Genomic DNA, 20507 nt, shown 5'->3' on the forward strand with positions numbered 1-20507 from the left:
TGTATCAGGGAGGAGAAAACTGGGACCATCTGAGCCTTGCTGGTTACTAAACTACAGCTTTTTCTACCCAGACTTCGCAAGAAGCCAGGGAGCAAACCAATTTATTCTGGAAGAAAAGAGCCTTTATCTTTCTCTGCAGGTTATGAATTGGTCACTGAAGGAATGATGTAATTCAACTTCCTACATGTCCAAGCATTTTGAGTTAAAATGAGGACTCTATATCATGGTAATTCTGACCAAAGCTGAGAACAGATCTCTCAAGGTGACCTCTTTTTGAGTATAAGAGGTTGATGCTGTCAATTGATGGATGTTCTGTACTTAATTGTATGTTAATTAATGCAAGAGTTTTAATTGTTAAAGGCTGGCTTGTAGCTGACAGTGACAGAAGTACCACATATAGCACAGTAATGTCTACCAATAAACAGTTTTTATCATAATATTAATAGTGAAATCATATCTGTATTATTTTGTCTTCTCTGAGAACATGTCATGGCAGCATTTGAGATCAGGATTAGAACCTAGCTCCTGACCAGAACATGTACCTATAACCTTGACAGAAAAAGCTGAATTAAAAACACAACATGCTGGAAAAAGCTCAGACCTGAAATGTTAATACTTTCTCCAAAAGTGCTGCCTAACCTGATACTTTTTCCAGCATTTTCTTTTATATTTGACCTACATATTTGATTCTTTACTCAGACCCTGGCCCATGCCCTCACTATCCTGCCCATGATCTGCAAACCCCTCCAGAATCTGTCTTACTGCGTTCAATTCCTGCCCTGTAAATCTACTGTAAAATAAAAATCCGTCAGTAACAATGCTAACCTGACAAACAATTGTGGAATATCAATGAATGTCAGAGCAATAGAACTAGGAAATCTACATTAGGTAAGACATTTGGAAGAGAAGTTCTGCGGTATTTAATTCCTCAAGGATTGTTCAGTGAGTCCCTACTGATCTGATGAGGTGCTGTAAAGTCTTGGTGCCAGCCCAGTTTGCTGTTAACCTCTCCAAAAGTTATTCAAAAAAGTAAAATATGTTGGAAGAGTTTCAAGGAAGCAATTTATTCTTGCTACTTTTTTCTCGTTAATGCCTGCAATATTAATCATGCTATTTAAATACATTTTTTCTGGTTTAAAATTAATGGGGAATGATTTAACATGAGTTATAATTAATGCTGGGGTTTAATCAATGTATGGTATCAAGCATGCTGCATGAATTGTTTGTGGGTTGTGTAACTGTACCTTGCGGCTTATCCTACATCCTTGTGTTTATGTATTGATGCTGGAGTTTAATTACTGCATTGTGGAATACAAAATTTGAGAATGATTTGGTATAGAAGAAGCCATTCAACTCAGCACAGCTGTGAGGGCTTGCTGAAGGATCTCTCCAATCGCTCCCACATCTCTGTCTTGCAAATATTCCACTTCCTGTTTTTAAGCAATTCTCTTTTCAAAGCTACTATTGAATTCACCTCCACCAACTCAGACAGTGTCCTCTAGATAATCAGAGATGGACAATAAACTCTGACCGAACTCCACATTCTGTGAATGAATTTTTAAAAAAATCGAGTTTAGAAATACCACTAATTTATTTTCAGTCTTGTCATGTTTGTTCCTTTTAATTCCCAATTGACATTAAGTCTGTGACCTGTGGAGACTGCTACTGGAAACATTTTCTGCCTACCACTTTTTATTGAGACTCTTCATGATTTTAAATACCTTTGTCAATCCCCCATTAATATTATCCATTTTAAGATTAAACTGAATGTCGAAGGATATTTTTACAGATTGCCAGTGCTGTTTTGGTTGTTAAGCCTTCAGCATCTTTAATCTCACTTCATTACTGAAGCCTTTGATTCCTGCTACTACTCTAATAGCTGTTGAGAAGTCTGGAAGTGAGCACGGTATTCCTGTTTGTCCACAAGTATGTTGGAGCTGGGATTCACCTGTACCTTGAGGAATATGTGCGTCTTTGCTGGCTTTAGTCATGGAGTATTTTGGAATGTAAATGTGCTGCGGTTTCCTCAGTGTACATTGTAGCATATGGTTTTAGATGCGAGCATAGACTATGCAGTATGTGTGTTGGTGTCAAGAGTGTGATGCTGGAAAAGCACAGCAACTCAGGCAGCATCCGAGGAGCAGGAGAATTGATGTTTTGGGCATAAACCCTTCATCAGGAATGATGAAGGGCTTGTGCCAGAAATGTCGATTCTCCTGCTCCTCGGATGCTGCCTGACCTGCTGTGCTTTTCCAGCACCACTCTCACGACTCTGATCTCCAGCATCTGCAGTCCTCACTTTCTCCTAGTATGTGTGTTGGTGCTGGATTTAGGAATGGTTAATGAATTGAAAGTCTCTTCCAGATCCAATGCTATAGATGTTTGGGATTGTCTCTGTCTATTTCCTAATGGACATGGCATCTTAGTCCAAGCCTGAGTTGGTTACTTCATTCAGAGAGATCATCAGTTGCCGAGGGTAAGAAGCAGGACGATGGTGGGGGTGAGATCTAGCGAAGATTGGAGTTTCTAAGATTGGTCTGGGTTCATTGAGGCAATGTAGAGAGTTCTACGTTGTATTTAAGCTATGCTGTGATTAACTGGAAATAGTTGGTGCTGTTGTATTTGAATCTGGAGTTTCAGATTCAGAGGCAGGGACAATACCCACTGGATTGCAGGACTTCTAGAGGGATATGTAATGGTCATATTCAGAGTGTGAAGTAGAGCTAAGGATGTCTGTTGTCGGGGAACTAAGGTGAGGAAGCTGTTGCCCAAGAATTTACATTTGGAGAAATACAGAGTTTGTCGGGAGTTGTAGGATTCAGGACTTTACAGAAATAATGAAGATCAGGGCTGGGAAAGTGGTTAAACACAAGGATAAGAATTTGAAGTGTTGGGGACTTGGAGCCAATGTAGGTTCAGCAAGGCAACAGTCATCTTGGGGTTCTCTGGTGTAGGATATGAGTGTTATTGAATCATATACAGTAATGGCCCAGTTAGCTATAGCACATTTTAGTCTGTGCTGACAATAATGATGAGTCTTTTCCAACACTACATTAAAGTCTATCAGCATGTCATTCTAATCCTCATATACTTCAATTACAATTCCATATTCTAATGACTCTGATTGTCAGACCTTTCTGCTGAATTACACATTAGGTTCATTAATAACTGGCTTTGATTCCTGATCTCTCGTTTTGGATCCTTCACAAGTGGAAACATCAATAGAGCTTTATATGTGCTGGGTCTCGCAGAAGGTAGAGGTTGAGAAGCCAGACAAGATAACATTAGAATGGTCATATCGGCAGAGGTAATGGTGGAAGTGACCGAGGTCTGAAGTCAAATTAGTTGGTCTTTGTGGTTGAATGGAAGTGGAATTGGAAGCTGGTTTTGAGATCAGGTGGTGTGCCAACATTTGGTCAAACTGAGGCTGCAGATGGACTCTGTGATCAGGGGGCTGAATTTTTTTGGGAGCAGCTGAAGACAATCACTTTGTTGGGCTTATGAAGCAGTGACAAAGTCCCTGCCCCTGGACTGGGAGGCCCAAGCTCAAGTCCCACCTACTCCAGAGATGTGTAATATATCTGAACAGGTTAATTTGAAAAATAATAGATTACATTTTTAAAAAGTCTTTAACTGAAACAAATTGTTTAGCAAATAGTCTGGAACATTGACTAAGCAGAGAATTTGAGGGAGTTGGTGGAGAAATTGTTATCTATCTGAAAATGTAACTAAATCTGTCAAGTCTAATCCACAGCTGTTAAGTTTCTAGGTACACAGTGTAAAGTTAGCAAAAGCTTGCTGTATGTGACAGTGTTTGGTACAGGAATGCTTACCTTCTCCAGATAATTTGAGAATGTTCCATTTGATAAATGGACATTTACGTTCTGACAAAGATGGTTTAGTTCTTTGTGCAGTATTAGACAATCTTAACCAGAAACCCTGTCTGTTTGGGAAAACTTAATAAAACTCTTGACCATTTAGATTAGATTAGATTACATTACATTACATTACAGTGTGGAAACAGGCCCTTTGGCCCAACAGAAAACCGGAGCACCCGGAGGAAACCCACGCAGACACGGGGAGAACGTGCAAACTCCACACAGTCAGTCGCCTGAGGCGGGAATTGAACCCGGGTCTCTGGTGATGTGAGGCAGCAGTGCTAGCCACCGTGACGCCCACTTTAATGTTCAGTTCAACATTTAAGCTCGTCTGCTACTACAGTGCAGAGGGAGTGCTGTCCTCGTGGTTTCTGTTTTTCAGATCAGCTGCAAAACTGAGCAATGGAGGAAGAATGGGGGATATTAAGGCTGGCATGCCTCTCTCAACCAAGAACATCAAAGAATTGATTTAATGAGTCATTTATGTGGTGCTGCATGTGGAATCTCACTGTTTGCCAGTTGGCTCCTACCTACGTTTGCCCATATGATAGTAACTGCACCTGAAATGTCATTCAGTATTGGTGGAGCACTTGTGATGTTTCGGAGAGATGTGATAAGTTGTGATCTCAATACAAGTCTTTGACAAGCATCAGATGCTATTGTTGCTGGTGAGCCTCTCTGTGTGGAGCTTTTTAGGTTAAAGTGCAGTGATTAATTATTAAAATGTTATTGCAGGTTTTATTCTCCAGGTGAATTCACCTAGTTTACACTGGCTCAGTAAACCCCCCTGCCCCGCCAACCACATTTATCAATTGCATAGATTAACTAACCTACCGTCACGAGGAGTGCTCCTTCCACCCTTCTCTGCATTATAATGAATCATCCTGGAATTAATGTTGTCATGCAGTTTAATTTTGTTTCCTGCAGATAATCTGAGCTGGCTGCTCTTGGCCAGTGAACTTGGTGTAACTGCACTGACGCATGGTTATAGTCCTTACTGGGGATGTTGCTTTCTGTTAACTTACAATCTGTTATGTGTTTTTTACTCACTGTTCTGATCTGACCACTTGTGTCTGTTTCCTCTGTTCTGGTCTCCCTGGTTGGCTGGGGTCTGATGGTTGCTGCCAATCGCTGCAGGAGTTGGATGAGGTACTGTCCAATTTATCATTTGTAAACTACAAATGGGCGAACGTTTTGGTGCTAAGGCCCAATTTAGTCTTGTGTTGAGAATTCACCTTTAACAGGAATTTTTAAATGACTGCAAATCTTTACTTTGTTTCAATACTCCCTCTTCTATCATTAATCCTCTTTGATATAAAACATTGCAATCTCTCATTTAAAATATCAAATGAAAATTCTCTGGTGGATCGACAGTTTACTGTGTTTGACAGCAGAGGATGCCCAGTGTGGTCTTATACCCTATAACATGGTTTAGTAGAGTGTACTGAAATATTTGACATGCCCCCATTGTGTTGTTTGCTCCTGAGTTAGTATTATTTTGAATCAAATCATTTGCCAGGACTTGTCCACTTAGAAACTGACGTTCAGTAGCAGCAATATATACTAGCTACAAGATGCACTGCAGAAATTCACTAAAGATCCTTAGACAGATCCTTCCAAACCCATGACCACATCCACCCAAAAGGACTACGGCAGCAGATGCAAGCTACTCCCCATCCTGAGTTGGAAATATATCGCTGTTTCTTCTCTGTTTGGTCAGAATTCTGCGATTCCCTCACTAAGGGCATTGTGGGTCAACCTACAGCATGTAGACTGGTAGTGGCTAGCTCTGGGCAATAAAATGCCAGCCGGATAGAGATGTCCATGTCCCATGAGTGAACAAAAAAGACACTGCCCAAGTTTGTCATGCTGAATTGAGACCTAAGCGTGTGCACTCAGCTGTTCTTACTCATTGAATATAGTCCTGTTTTATTCATTGCAGAATTCTGCAGCTAGAGCCTCTGGTATCTAATCCCACACATTCTTTATCCTGCTCTTGCTCAGTTACACAGGTAGCCCAGCTCTCAGCAAGATAGCTTTCACAGCTTTGTCCTTATTTCTAAGTCAGTTTGTGGTCTTACAGTCTTTTCTCATGATCCTCTGCCACGCCAGCTGTATCCTCTCCCCCTGACTTTGATTAACCACTCGCCCTAGCTCTGTCTGCTCCATTAGAGGCCAGTCAGTGGCAGCATCCCCTTCTGAGTTTCTCCCTTAGTCGTCATTTCTCTCTCCTTGATCAGCAACTTCAAGGATCTTCTATTTGATAATGTTCCCAAATACCCCCGGCCCGGGTATGTTATTAGACAATAGGTGCAGGAGTAGGCCATTCTGCCCTTCGAGCCAGCACCACCATTCATTATGATCATGGCTGATCATCCTCCATCAGTATCCTGTTCCTGCCTTATCCCCATAACCCTTGATTCCACAATCCTTAAAAGCTCTATCCAACTCTTTCTTGAAAGTATCCAGAGACTGGGCCTCCACAGCATTCTGGGGCAGAGCATTCCATACACCCCCTACTCTCTGGGTGAAGAAGTTTCTCCTCAACTCTGTTCTAAGTGGCCTACCCTTTATTTTTAAACTGTGTCCTTTGGTTTGGGACTCACCCATCAGCGGAAACATGTTTCCTGCCTCCAGAGTGTCCAATCCTTTAATAATCTTATACATCTCAATCAGATCCCCTCTCAGCCTTCTAAACTCAAATGTATACAAGCCTGGTTAGTCCAATCTTTCAACGTAAGACAGTCCTGCCATTTCGGGAATTGACCTCGTGAACCTACTCTGCACTCCCTCAATAGCCAGAATGTCTTTCCTCAAATTTACAAGAACACCTAGATCTCGTTGTACTGCCCCTTTACCTAACTTGACTCCATTTAGGTAGTAATCTGCCTTCCTGTTCTTGCCACCAAAGTGGATAACCACACATTTATCCACATTAAACTGCATCTGCCATGCATCCGTCCACTCACCTAGCCTGGCCAGGTCACCCTGTAATCTTCTAACATCCTCCTCACATTTCACCCTACCACCTAGCTTTGTATCATCAGCAAATTTGCTAATATTACTTTTAATACAATTAATGATATCATTAATTGTATTGTAAAACGCTGCGGTCCCAGCACTGATCCCTGCAGTACCCCACTGGTCACCGCCTGCCATTCCGAAAGGGAGCCGTTTATCACTACTCTTTGTTTCCTGTCAGCGAACCAATTTTCAATCCAAGTCAGTATTTTGCCCCCAATGCCATGTGCCCTAATTTTGCTCACTAACCTCCTTTGTGGGACTTTATCAAAGGCTTTCTGAAAGTCCAGGTACACTACATCCACTGGATCTCCCTTGTCTATCTTCAGAGTTACATTTTCAAAAAATTCCAGAAGATTAGTCAAGCATGATTTCCCCTTTATAAATTCACGCTGACTCTGACCTATCCTGTTACTGCTATCCAGATGTCGTAATTTCATCCTTTATAATTGACTCCAGCATCTTTCCCACCACTGAGGTCAGACTAACTGGTCTATAATTCCCTGTTTTTGCTCTCCCTCCTTTCATAAAAAGTGAGACAACATTAGCCACCCTCCAATCCGCAGGAACTGATCCTGAATCTAGAGTGAGAGGTGTCTGGCTGCTAAAACCAACAGAGTGTACATTCTTCCCATGCGCGCCTCTTCCCTGAAATTCTATCAGTATTTCTTTTCTTGGTTTACATTTTGAGTGTGGCATGTCCTTGAGTATAACCTGTTTGCTGCTGGCTGTTTCATTAGAGTAGCCTCATTGTGCAGTGGCTGCCTTCTGTACTGCATTGTATATCACAAATATTTGATTGGGCCCTTGATTTTGCCTTGTGGGGTCAGCAAGGTGTTTGAGCAGCATGGCTGAAAATGTGTTGCTGGAAAAGTGCAGCAGGTCAAGCAGCATCCAAGGAGCAGGAGAATCGATGTTTCGGGCATAAGCCCTTCTTCAGGGCTTGAGCAGCATAGACAGTAAAAGTCGAAAAGTATGGCACTGGAAAAGCACAGCCAGTCAGGCGGTATCCGAGGGGCAGGAGAATCGATGTTCCGGGCATAAGCCCTTTATCAGGAATGTGTGTGTAGGGCGGGGTGGGTGTGGGAGGAGTTGGGGTGAGGGGAGGGAGGGGAAAGGGGGCTGAGAGTTAAATAGGAGGATGGGAGTGAGGCTGGGGGGAAGGTAGCTGGGAAGAAATTGATGTTGATGCTGTGTGGATGGATTCTCAAGATGGAAGATGAGACATTCTTCCTCTGGGCTTCAGATAGCTAGGATTTGGTGTTGAAGGAGGCCCATTACTCGTATGTCCTTAGTGGATCGGAGGGGGATTTGAGGTGATTGGCCCCAGGGCAGTGGGGTTGTTTGGTTCATGTGTCCCTGAGATGTTCTCTGAAACGTTCTGCGAGTTGGCGTCCTATTTCCCAATGTAGAGGAGACCACATCGAAAGCAACAGGCACAGTAGATGAGACAGCAAAAGACCATAAATTGGCAGGGTCAGTCTGAGTCTTTGAATGAAAACCATGAGGTGGTGGTGGACTCTTAATTCACTGTGTCAGGGAATGCAGGGATATTTCACTGGATCGCTTGACTGGCGATTTCATCCCTGCTGGCCTGTCCACACTTGGAGTACTGGGTGTAGTTCTGTTTAATCTATTTTTCTGATCAATGCCTTCAGCATCATTATTCTAGAGGTGTGGGAAATGTACTTGGTGTGATTGCTTACTGTATTCAAATATGGTTGGAGAGAAGTTGTGGAACAACGCTCCATTTTCTCCACCAGATATAATGGTGTAACTTTGAGTGTGCCGTCAACCAAGCTGTCTGCTAACCGGGGTGTCACTGTCTTCAATTGGGCAAGTTCACCTTGTGGGTTTTGGGAGTGTAGCAGAAACCTTTCTTTGAGCTGGCACAGTTGAAATGTTGTAGCAGAAATTGCCTGACCAGTGAAGCCTGAATCATTGCCCTGGTTCCATACCTCAAGATTTACTGTGCATCCAGTATTTTCTGTTTCCCCCTTCAAAGCCTATGAAAGTATCAGCCAACATTGAAATGAGAAACAAAGTAGCTATTCTGTATGTGGGGAAAACTGCATAGTTTGGCACTCTTTGTGCAACAGCTTTAGGTTCTTAAATTAAAGGACCTGATTAACAATTTGACATGGCCTGGTGCCCCTACTTTCTTATTCACTCTTGGGATATGGGTATCACAGATTATGCCAGCATTTATTGTCCATTCCAGATTGCCGTGGAGAAGGTGTAGAAACGCCCACAACTCTGTTAGGGAGGTATTCTGGGATTTTGACCCAGTGATACTGAAGCAATAACGATGTATTTCCAGGTTAGGATGGTGAGGGGAACCTGCAAGTGGTGGTGTTCCCACGTATCTGCTGCTCCTGTTCTCCTACCTGGTAGAGAAAGCAGGTTTTGAAGGTGTTGTTAGAGGAGCTTTGGTGAGTTACTGCGGTTCATCTTGTAGATGTTACACACTACTGTCTCTGCGCATCACGAGTGAGAAACCGAATGTTGAAGTTGTTAGATGTGTTGCTTTATCCTGTATGTTAGGTAAAAATAATGACAGCAGATGCTGGAAACCAGATTTTGGATTAGTGGTGCTGGAAGAGCACAGCAGTTCAGGCAGCAGCCGAGCAGCAAAATCAATGTTTCGGGCAAAAGCGCTCTGCTAGGAGGCGTCCAGTCTCCCTAATGTAGAGGAGGCCGCATCAGGAGCAACGGATGCAATAAATCAGGAATAAAGGCAGAGAGCCTGAAGCGTGGAGAGATAAGCTAGAGGAGGGTAGAGGTGGGGAGAAAGTAGCATGGAGTACAATAGGTGAGTAGAGGTGGGGATGAAGGTGATAGGTCAGGGAGGAGGGTGGAGTGGATAGGTGGAAAAGAAGATAGGCAGGTCGGACAAGTCATGGGGACAGTGCTGAGCTGGAAGTTTGGAACTAGGGTGCAGTGGGGGACGGGGAAATGAGGAAGCTGTTGAAGTCCACATTGATGCCCTGGGGTTGAAGTGTTCCGAGGCGGAAGATGAGGCGTTCTTCCTCCAGGCGTTTGGTGGTGAGGGAGTGGCGGTGAAGGAGGCCCAGGACCTCCATGTCCTCGGCAGAGTGGGAAGGGGAGTTGAAATGTTGGGCCACGGGGCGGTGTGGTTGATTGGTGCGGGTGTCCCGGAGATGTTCTCTAAAGCACTCTGCTAGGAGGCATCCAGTCTCCCCAATGTAGAGGAGACCGCATCGGGAGCAACGGATACAATAAATGATATTAATGGATGTGCAAGTAAAACTTTGATGGATGTGGAAGGCTCCTTTAGAGGTGAGGGAGGAGGTGTGGGCACAGGTTTTACAGTTCCTGCGGTAGCAGGGGAAAGTGCCAGGATGGGAGGGTGGGTCGTAGGGGGGCGTGGACCTGACCACGTAGTCACGGAGGGAACGGTCTTTGCGGAACGGTCCCGAGGGAGTACTGGAGAACATCTAAAGAAGGAGGCCATTTGGTGTGTTCTGTGGTGGCACTGGTCCTCCTGGGAGCAGATCGGCGGAGGCGGAGGAATTGGGAATACGGGATGGCATTTTTGCAAGAGGTAGGGTGGGAAGAGGTGTAATCCAGGTAGCTGTGGGAGTCGGTGGGTTTGTAAAAAATGTCAGTGTCAAGTCGGTCGTTTTTACCTTTATCCTGTATGTTGTTAGAGCTGCACCCATCCAGACAACTGGAGAGTATTCTGTCCCCTCCTGAGATGTGCCTTGTTGATTGTGAACTGGCTTTGGGGAAGCAGGAGGCAAGGTATGCAGAATTCCTAGCCTCTGACCTTCTGTTGCAGCCACTGTATTTATATAGCTAGCAGAGTTCAATTTTTGGTGAATTGTAACTCCCAGAGTATTGTTAATAGGATTTAGTGATGGTAATGCCATTGAACATCAAAGGGTGATGCTTAGATTCTCTTGTGGGGATAGTCATTGTCTTACACTTAAATGGCACAAGTGTTACCTGCCGCTTCTCAGCTCAAACCTGGATAATCTCCAGAACTTGTTGCATTTGAACAGAGACTGCTTCAGTATCTGAGGAGTCACAAATGTGCTGAACTTTGAGCAATCATTGGTGAACATCCTCAGTTCTTACCTAATGATGGAGGGAAAGTCATTGAAGATGGTTGGGCTGAGGACACTAGCCGAGACACTAGGTAGACAACTCCTGTCGAGATGTCCTGGAGCTGAGATTACTGACCAACAATCACAACTATCTTCCTAAGTGCCAGGTATGACTCCAACTAGTGGTGAGACATTCCCCAATTGCCATTACTCCAGTTTTGTTTGGGCTGCTTGCTGCCACACTCATTCATTGATGTCAAGGGCAGTCACTCCTACCCTGGAATTCTGCCCATGTTTGAACTAAGGCTGTAATGAGGTCAGGAGCTGAATGGCCCTGGCAGAACCCAAACTGAGTATCATCTGCTACTGGCTAGCACTATTGGTGATTCCTTTCATGACTTTGGTGATGTTGGAGAGTAAATTGATAGGATAGTAGCTGACCAGGTAGGATTTGTCCTGCTTTTTGTGCACAGGACATACGTAGGCAATTTTCCACATTGCCAGGTAGATGTCAGTGTACTGGAACAGCTTGCTTAGGGTGCTGCAAGTTCTAGAGCACAGAAGTTTGGTGTTTCTACGGGATTGTTTGGAGGGTTTACAGCCTTTGCAGCTCGCATATGGAGTGCGTCAAATTAGTTGAAGACTGATATTTGTGATGTTGGGGAGCTCTGGAGTAGGCAGAAATGGATCATCCACTCAGCACTTCTGGCAGAAGATTATTGTAAGTGCTCAAGTTTTATCTTCTGCACTGATGTGCTGCCACTCCACCCCATGCAAAAAAAAATATTGAGCATGGGGATGTTTGTGGAGTTGTCATCTCCTTCAGTCAGTTTTTTTTTTTAACCACCATTCATATCTAGATGTGGCAGACCTAATCTGATCCATTGGTTTTGGGATTGCATACCCATGTTGCATGCTGTGTGGCACTCCAAGGATCCTGTGTCCTAGCTTCAGCAGATTGATGCCTCATTTTTATACAGCCTCCTGCACTCCTTATTCAGCTCTGTTTGATGTCATGGTAAAGTGAGGGATGTGTCTGGCTATGAGGTTACAGATTGTGGCTGAATATAATGCTGCTGCTAATCGCCCATGGCACCTCTTGAGTTGCTAGATCTATTCAAAGTTTGTCCCATTTATGGCAGTGATAATGCCATAGAACCTGCTGGAGGGCATCCTCAATATGAACCAGGTCATCTCCTCTGCCCTGAAGCTCTTCCGCTCCACCCTCCTTTCTGACCTATCGCCTTCATCCCCACCTCTATCTACCTATTGTACTCTCAGCTAGCTTCTCTCCAGCCCCACCTTCCTCCCATTCATCTCTCCACCCCAGAGGCTCCCTGCCTTCATTCCTGATGAAGGGCTTATGCCCGAAACGCCGATTTTCCTGCTCTTTGGATGCTGCCTGACCTGCTGTGCTTTTCCAGCACCATTCTAATCTAGACCCATTCTCAATATGAAGAAAGGGCATCATCTCCACAGTGGCAAGATGTTGGCCTCACTTCTACCAATACTGTTATAAGTAGACTTGTGAAGATATGGTCAATTTGCTTTTCCCTCTTGTTGTTTCCCTCACTACCTATCAAATATCTAGTGTAATAACGCTGTCCTTTATGACCCATTGTTATTGGTCTGGAGTCAAATACAGGCGAGACCAGTGAAGAACAGCAGCTTTCCTTCCCAAAGGGCATTAGTAAGCCAGATGGGTTTTATGACAATCGACAAAGCATGATCGCCATTAGTTTTTAATTCCAGATCATTTAGTGAATTCAGATTTCATCATCTGCCTTGGTGGGATTCGAATCTAAGTTTTCCAGAATATCAGCTTGGTGATCTGGATTACTAGTCTGGTGACGTTCTTCTATTCCTCCTCAGTATCTGGAGATGTGCAACTAGAAGATGATGTTGGATTGCTATATAGAAGGAGTACATTGTTGTGTTTGTCTTGTTGACAGATAGCTGATGATCGTATGGCATTGGTGTCTGGGATCAGCCTGGATCCAGAAGCTGCCATTGGCGTAACTAAGAAACTGCCTCCAAAGTGGGTGGATGGAGTGGAGCAGGTAAGTGGCTAGCACATTTCTGGGTAACACAGTCTGTACAGGGGATGTTGGGGACTTCCCCAATTTCACTGTGGAAGTTGGATCGGTATTAAGGATGTTGTACATGGTTGGGGATTGTCCAAGAGTCCCTTCAGTCAGTAAGTGTTTGATGGTAAGAGTTGAGCTTATAGATGATGACCAGATAGAACAGGCGTCCCTATCATCAGATGTGGATCTTGGGGGAAGGTTTTTCTGGCACAGTATGGGCAAGCTCCCTAAAATCAAATTCCGGCAGATAGATGGACGGAAGTGAGGCTTCCCGCAATCAGAGTCTGGGTCTTTGTGGTGGTAAGAAATGGGGAGATTCTCTGTAACCGTTGCTTGGGGTTGCATTCTATATGACTTTCTGTGACCAATAGCAACAATATATTATATATTACCTTCAACATTGTAAACTAGGTGTATCATAGGCATCCTGTAAGATAAAGGTTAATTCCAAGTCATATAAGGAGATATGTAGACAAGGAACTGCAAACTTGGTCAATATGGCAGGTTTTGGGGAACAGCTTAAAGGAACCGGAGATGCAGTAGTGGAGAATTTAGAGATTGCCAGTACTTAGTCCTAGGCAGGTGAAGTCACAGCTGCCAGTGGTACTGTGGTGAAAAAGAAGGTGAGAGGGCAGAACTGAAGGAGCAGAGTCCTCCGAGAGACATGGGGCTGGTGGACGTTGCTGAATTGGAGTGGAATGAGATCATGGAGAAATTTGAATGCAGGGGTAAGATTTTTTTTAAAATGCGAGATGTTTGTGGAAATAGTGAGGTCAGTGAGTAGAGGGATGATAAAAGAAATGGGAGGTGTTGTGAGCCAGAATCCTGGCAGTACGGTGTTGGATGAGTTGAAGCTTACATAATGTGGATAAAGAGAGGCCAGCCAGCAGAGCATTCGGAGACAAAAGCAGAAAATGCTGGGAGACATGAAGGCTGCGGGGTCCCCGAGCGGATAATGAGATGGATTCAGAAAGTTATGCTCACAGGGAACAAAACACATGGGGCAAGTGGGCAGAGGCAGAAAAGGGGAAGGATATCAGTCTGGGTGAAATAGACAGTTCTAGGGATGAAAAGCAGTCAGAAGCTGAGTTCAGAGTAAAATAGAACATAAAGATATAATCAATCTGGTTCAACTTAGGACAATGACAGGGGTGGGAGCATAGCTGATGGCAGAAGCCGAAAGCTTCAATGGCTTTCACCTTTCCATAATGCTTAATCAGCAAGCGTTTCTGTTTGTGTAGCATTGGAAGTCAGACAAGTAGTATGAGAAATAAGAGACAATTCAGAGCTCAAGAGAGATGGTGATGAGGTAGAGCTGGGTATTGTCAGTGTTAACTTGGAACCTGGTGTGTCTTTGTATGATGTTGCTGAGAGACGTGTAGATGTGATATCGGGGGACACCAGAGACAATAGTACAGGAACTGGAAGAGAAGCCATTACTAGTGAGTTGTCATCTGTAACTGGCTCAATAAGAACGGATCAAGGTGAGGGCAGTTTCACTCAGCTAGGAAGCAGTGGAGAGGTATTGGAGGGGGATGTTGAAAATAATGTGTCAAAAGATTGTCAGCAGATTGAGGAGTATAGGTAAGGATCATTTACCTGTGTTATATTCACTTGGGTCATAATTTGGGATGTCAGTAAGGGCTGTTTCAGAACGAGGTCATAGATAGCAACCTGAGGATCAAATCAGTGTATCTGTCAAAATCCATCAGATTAAGATTTTAGTATGTGTTTTTAATTCTTTTTCTTCTTTCAGATTCAGTTTGACATCACCAGAATAAAACAGAAGATGAAGGAGCTGGCTGGTTTACATGACAAGTATCTGAACCGGCCAACACTGGATGACAGCAGTGAGGAGGAGCATGCGATAGAAATCACCACACAGGAAATAACACAGGTCTGGAATCCTTCTGCAGTGAGGTGGCATCAATAAGAGTGGAGGGATCTGGAGTCAGAAAGGGTGTATATCCTCTGCTTTAATCAGAAATTAACTATAGAATTTTAGGCATCACTCCGTCTGTAAAATCAGTACTAATTCTTCTCCCCATCTATTCACTGCCGTTTTTTTTGATGCATCCTATTTGTCAGGCAGCCCACTGGAGGCTGCGTTAGGTAAAGTTTTGATGGCCAAAGGAATAAGCTGCTATGTGGGCAGACAGGAAAATGAAGCTGAAATCACAACTCAAAGGGCTAAATGGCCTGTTATCGCACCCAAGTGCTTTGCTCTATATGTTCCTTTCCAACATTATGAGCATAACTTCAGGATTGCTGACTGCTGCTGGAGCTTTGTTGGCTGCATTTGGATGGCTTGCTTCACTCGTACAGTAGAGTCGCATCTTGTATTTTGCCGCTGCACATCTGCATTACTCAAAAATCCTGCCAAGCTCATTTTAATTTACAGTCTCGGCTACCAGAATGGTGAGCAGCAACAGACCGCACAGTTTCCAGCACAGGAGCAGCCCATTTGACCTAACAGGCATTTGACAGCATTAATGTTCCACTTAAGCCTCCTGCCACTCTATTTTGATATCCTCCTAGTCATAGAGATGCACAGCATGGAAACAGACCCTTTGGTCCAACTCGTCCATGCCGACCAGATATCCCAACCCAATCTAGTCCTACTTGCCAGCACCCGCCCATATCCCTCCAAACTCTTCCTTTTTGTATATCTATCCAGATGCTTTTTAAATGCTGGAATTCTACCAGCCACCACCACTTCCTCTGGCAGCTCATTCCATACGCATACCACCCTCTGCATGAAAATGTTGCCCCTAAGGTCTCTTTTATATGTTCCCCCTCTCACCCTAAACCTATGCCCTCTAGTTCTGGACTCCCCCACCCCAGAGAAAAGACTTTGTCTATTTACTCTCTTCATGACTCTCTCCTATTCTTTTCTTCCAGGTCTACTTAAGGAGAATTTAGTTAAGTGCATCGTTGCTATTCAGATTCTATGTTCTCACTACTTTCTGGATGAAGAGGTTTCTTCAGAATTCCTTATTGCTGGGTATCCTATAATAATGGCCTGAAGTTTTGCACTTTCCCACAGTTTTAAAGCCTTTTATTAGATCACCACTTCGCCTTTTTTTCCAAAAGGAAAGAGACCAATTCTATATACACTTGTCTAATGGCTATGGCAATGCATTTTGAAATACTTCAAATAAATTTTAACACTTCTCTCAGTGCTCTAAACCTTTATGTAATAAGGCATCCAGAAGTGTATGCATTACCCTAAATGTGGTGTAACTAGAACTGGCTGGCAGATAGGAAACAGCAGGAACAAACCGATAATTTTCTGAGTGGCAGTCAGTGACTAATTAGGTCAGTGCTTGGACCCCAGCTTGGACTCCATATGTATTAATGATTTAGATGAGGCAACCAGTGGATGGTGTTTACTGGGGCTCTCAAGGCTTTAGATAAGGTCCCATGTTGAGTAGCATATAAAAGTAAAGTGCATAGAATGGGGTAATGTACTGTCAATTATAGGGAACTAGTTGGTAAACAGGAAACAAGGAATAGGCATAAACAAGTCATTTTCTGAGTGGCAGGGATCAGTGTTTTTACCGTAGCTAATCACAAAATGGAGATGCCAGTGTTGGACTGGGGTGGGCAAAGTCAGAGGTCAAACAACACCAGGTTCTAGTTTAGCAGGAAACTACAAACTTTCGGAGCGCTGCTCCTTCGTCAGGTGAAGTCACTGGAGCAGTGCTGCAAAAGCTTGTGATTTCAAATAAACAAAGAACAAAGAAAATTACAGCACAGGAACAGGCCCTTCAGCTCTCCAAGCCTGCGCCGATCCAGATTCTCTATCTAAACCTATCGCCTATTTTCTAAAGGTCTGTATCCCTTTTCTCCCTGCCCATTCATGTATGTGTCTAGATACTTCTTAAATGACGCTATCATTCCTGCTTCTACCACCTCCGCTGGCAACACATTCCAGACCCACACCAACCTCTGCATAAAGAACTTTCCATGCTTATCTCCCCTAATCCGTTCCCCCCTCACTTTGGACTCGTGACCCCTAGTAATTGAGTCCTCCACTGTGGGGGGAGAAAGCTTCTTGCTATCCACCCTGTCTATACCTCTCATGATTTTGTAGACCTCACTCAGGTTCCCCCCTCAACCTCCAACTTGCTAATGAAAATTATCCTAATGTATTCAACCTTTCTTCATAGCTAGCGCCCTTCATACTAAGCAAAATCCTGGTGAACTTCCTCTGCACCCTCTCCAAAGCATCCACATTCTTTTGGTAATGTGGCAACCAGAACTGTATGCAGTATTCCAAATGTGACTGAACCAAAGTCCTGTACAACTGTAACATGACCTGACCTAACATGACAAAAGATAACATGATCTTTTGTACTCTATACTCCGTCCGATGAAGGAAAACTGCCGTATGCCTTCTTGACCACTCTACTGACCTGCGTTGCCCCCTTCTGGGAATGATGGACCTGAACACCAAGATCTCTCTGTACATCAATTTTCTCCCCAGGATTTTTCATTTAATGTATAGTTCGGTCTTGAATTCCAAAATGCATTACCTCACATTTGCCCCGATTGAACTCCATCTGCCATTTCTCTGCCTATCTCACCAATCTATCTGTATTCAGCTGTATTCTCCTACAGTCCCCTTCACTATCTGCTACTCATCTGTAAACTTGCTAATCAGACAACTGATACCTTTCTCCAAATCATTTTTTTATATATATATAGCCTGTACTGTTCTATGTTCAAACCTTTCTATTTACCAGGCAACATCCTGGTAAATCTCCTCTGAACCCTTTCCAAAGCTTTCCACATCCTTCCTATAATGCGGTGACCAGAACTGAAAGCAATACTCCCAAGTGCAGCCGTACCTGAGTTTTGAGGGATTGAGGTCCGCTGTACAATCAATAAATGCTAACACACCGTACGCCTTCTTAACAACCCTATTAACCTGGGTGGCAACCTTCAGGGATCTATGCACATGGACACCGAGATTAGATTCCCTACAGTGTGAAAACAGGCTATTTGGCCTAACAAGTCCATCCCGACCGTCCGAAGAGTAACTGACCTGGACCCATTCTCCTACATTACCCCTGACTAATGCACCTAACACTATGGGCAATTTAGAATGGCCAGTTCACCTAACCTGCACATCTTTGGACAGTGGGAGCACCTGGAAAAAATCCATGCAGACATGGGGAGTATGTACAAAACTTCACACAGACAGGAGTCAGGAATCGAACCTGGGTCTCTGCTGCTGTGAGCCACTGTGTCGCCCAAAGATCTCTCTGCTCATCCACACTACCAAGAATCTTACCATTAGCCCAGTACTCTGTATTTTTAAAGCTCCTTCCAAAGTGAATCACCTCTCACTTTTCCGCATTAAACTCCATTTGCGACCTCTCAGCCCAGCTCCGCAGCTTAGCTATGTCCTTCTGTAACCTGCAATATCCTTCAGCACTGTCCACAACTCCACTTACCTTTAGTGTCATCTGCAAATTTACTAACCCACCCTCTACGCCCTCATCCAGGTCATTTATAAAAATGACAAACAGCAGTGGCCCCAAAACAGATCCTTGTGGTACACCACTAATAACTGAATTCCAGGATGAACATTTCCCATCAACCACCACCCTTTGTCTTCTTTCAGCTAGCCAATTTCTGATCCAGACTGCTAAATCACCCTCGATCCCATGCTTCCGTATTTTCTGAAATAGCCTACCGTGGGAAACCTTAGCATACACTTTTCTGAAATCCTGACACGCTGTATCAATGACTTTACCCTCATCCACCTGTTTGGTCACCTTCTCAAAGAACTCTAAGGTTTGTGAGGCACGACCCACCCTTCACAAAACCATGCTGACTATCCCCAATCAAATTATTCCTTTCTAGATGATTATAAATCCTATCTCTTATAATCCTTTCCACACTTTACCCACAACCGAAGTAAGGCTCACTAGCCTATAATTACTAATGTTAGCTCTATTCCTGTACTTGAAGAAGGGGACAACATTTTAACTAGAGGGAATAGGTTTAGACTGTATAGGGAAAAATATAAAATGGACCTAAGGGGTGACTTTTTGACGCAGAGGGTGGTGCACGAATGAAATGAGCTGCCAGAGGAAATGGTGGAGGCTGGTACAATTACAGAATTTAATATGCATCTGGATGTGTATATGAATAAGAAAGGTTAAGACGGATATTGCCCAAGTGCTGGCAAATGGGACTAGATTAAGTTTGGATAACTCATCAGCGTGGCCCTGTTGGCCCGAAGGGCCTGTTTCTACTATTCCTGTAGACAATGATCAAAACCAAAGGCTCTGCAATCTCCTCCCTGGCTTCCCAGAGAATCCTAGGATCAATCCCATCCGGCTCAGGGGACATATCTATTTTCGCTCTTTCCAGAATTGCTAACACCACCTCCTCATGAACCTCAATCCCATCTAATCTAATAGCCTGTATGTCAGTATCCTCCTCAACAACATTGTCTTTTTCCTGTGTGAATACTGACGAAAAATATTCATTTAGCGCCTCTCCTATCTCCCCTGACTGCATGCACAACTTCCCACTACTGTCCTTGACGGCCCTAATCTTACTCCAGTCATTCTTTTATTCCTGATATATCTATAGAAAGCTTTAGGGTTCTCCCTGATCCTACCTGCCAGTTACTTCTCATGTCCCCTCCTGGCTCCTCTTAGCTAAAAAGGACCTAAATAGGGAACTAACTTGTAACTCTCAAGCACCCTGGCTGAGCCTTCACACCTCATCCTAATATAGCCCACCATCTTCCTCTTGACAAGGGACTCAACTTCTTTCGTAAACCATGGCTTCCATCACGCGACCACTTCATCCCTGCCTGACAGATGCATGGCTATCAATGACACGCAGTAGCTGTGCCTTGAACATCCTCCACATTTCCATTCCCTGCAATTTCCTTCCCCATCCAATGCATCCCAAATCTTGCCCAATCGCATCATAATTGCCTTTCCCCCAGTTATAACTCTTGCCCTGCGGTATAGACCTATCCCTTTCCATTACTAAAGTAAACATAACCGAATTGTGGTCACTATCACCAAAGTGCTCACCTACCTCCAAATCCATCACCTGACCAGATTCATTGCCCAGCACCAAATCCGATGTAGCCTCACCCTAGTTGGCCTGTCTACATACTGTTGAAAAATGTGGTGCTGGAAAAACACAGCAGGCCAGTAAGCATCCGAGGAGCAGCAGAATCGACATTTCGGGCATTAACCCTTCTTCAGGAATGAGGCTGGTGTGCCAAGCGGACTGACATAAAAGGTATGGGGGAGGGCATTTGGCGGAGGGGTGCTGGGAATACGATAGGTGGAAGGAGGTGAGGGTGAGGGTGATAGGCCGGAGAGGGGGTGGGGGCAGAGAGGTCGGGAAGAAGATTGCTGGTCAAGAGGGCGGTGCTGAATCCAAGGGTTGGGACTGAGATAAGGTGGGGG

General features: G+C 44.1%; 1 protein-coding gene across 4 annotated transcripts in view; it reads left to right on the forward strand.

The window, feature by feature from the left end:
• Positions 1 to 20507, forward strand: part of stx16 (syntaxin 16) — a 52478-nt gene that overhangs the window by 4880 nt on the left and 27091 nt on the right. For 2 of the 4 annotated variants that reach the window (XM_043710080.1, XM_043710082.1), the window contains exons 2-4: positions 5016 to 5027; positions 12922 to 13029; positions 14813 to 14953. In XM_043710080.1, coding sequence (XP_043566015.1) covers positions 5016 to 5027; positions 12922 to 13029; positions 14813 to 14953 — 261 coding nt within the window. The remainder of the gene's footprint in view (positions 1 to 5015; positions 5028 to 12921; positions 13030 to 14812; positions 14954 to 20507) is intronic. The other 2 variants (XM_043710081.1, XM_043710083.1) reach the window with 1 other exon arrangement.

Source organism: Chiloscyllium plagiosum, chromosome 20 (genome assembly GCF_004010195.1).
Source record: "Chiloscyllium plagiosum isolate BGI_BamShark_2017 chromosome 20, ASM401019v2, whole genome shotgun sequence".
In the NCBI taxonomy this organism is placed as follows: Eukaryota; Metazoa; Chordata; class Chondrichthyes; order Orectolobiformes; family Hemiscylliidae; genus Chiloscyllium; species Chiloscyllium plagiosum.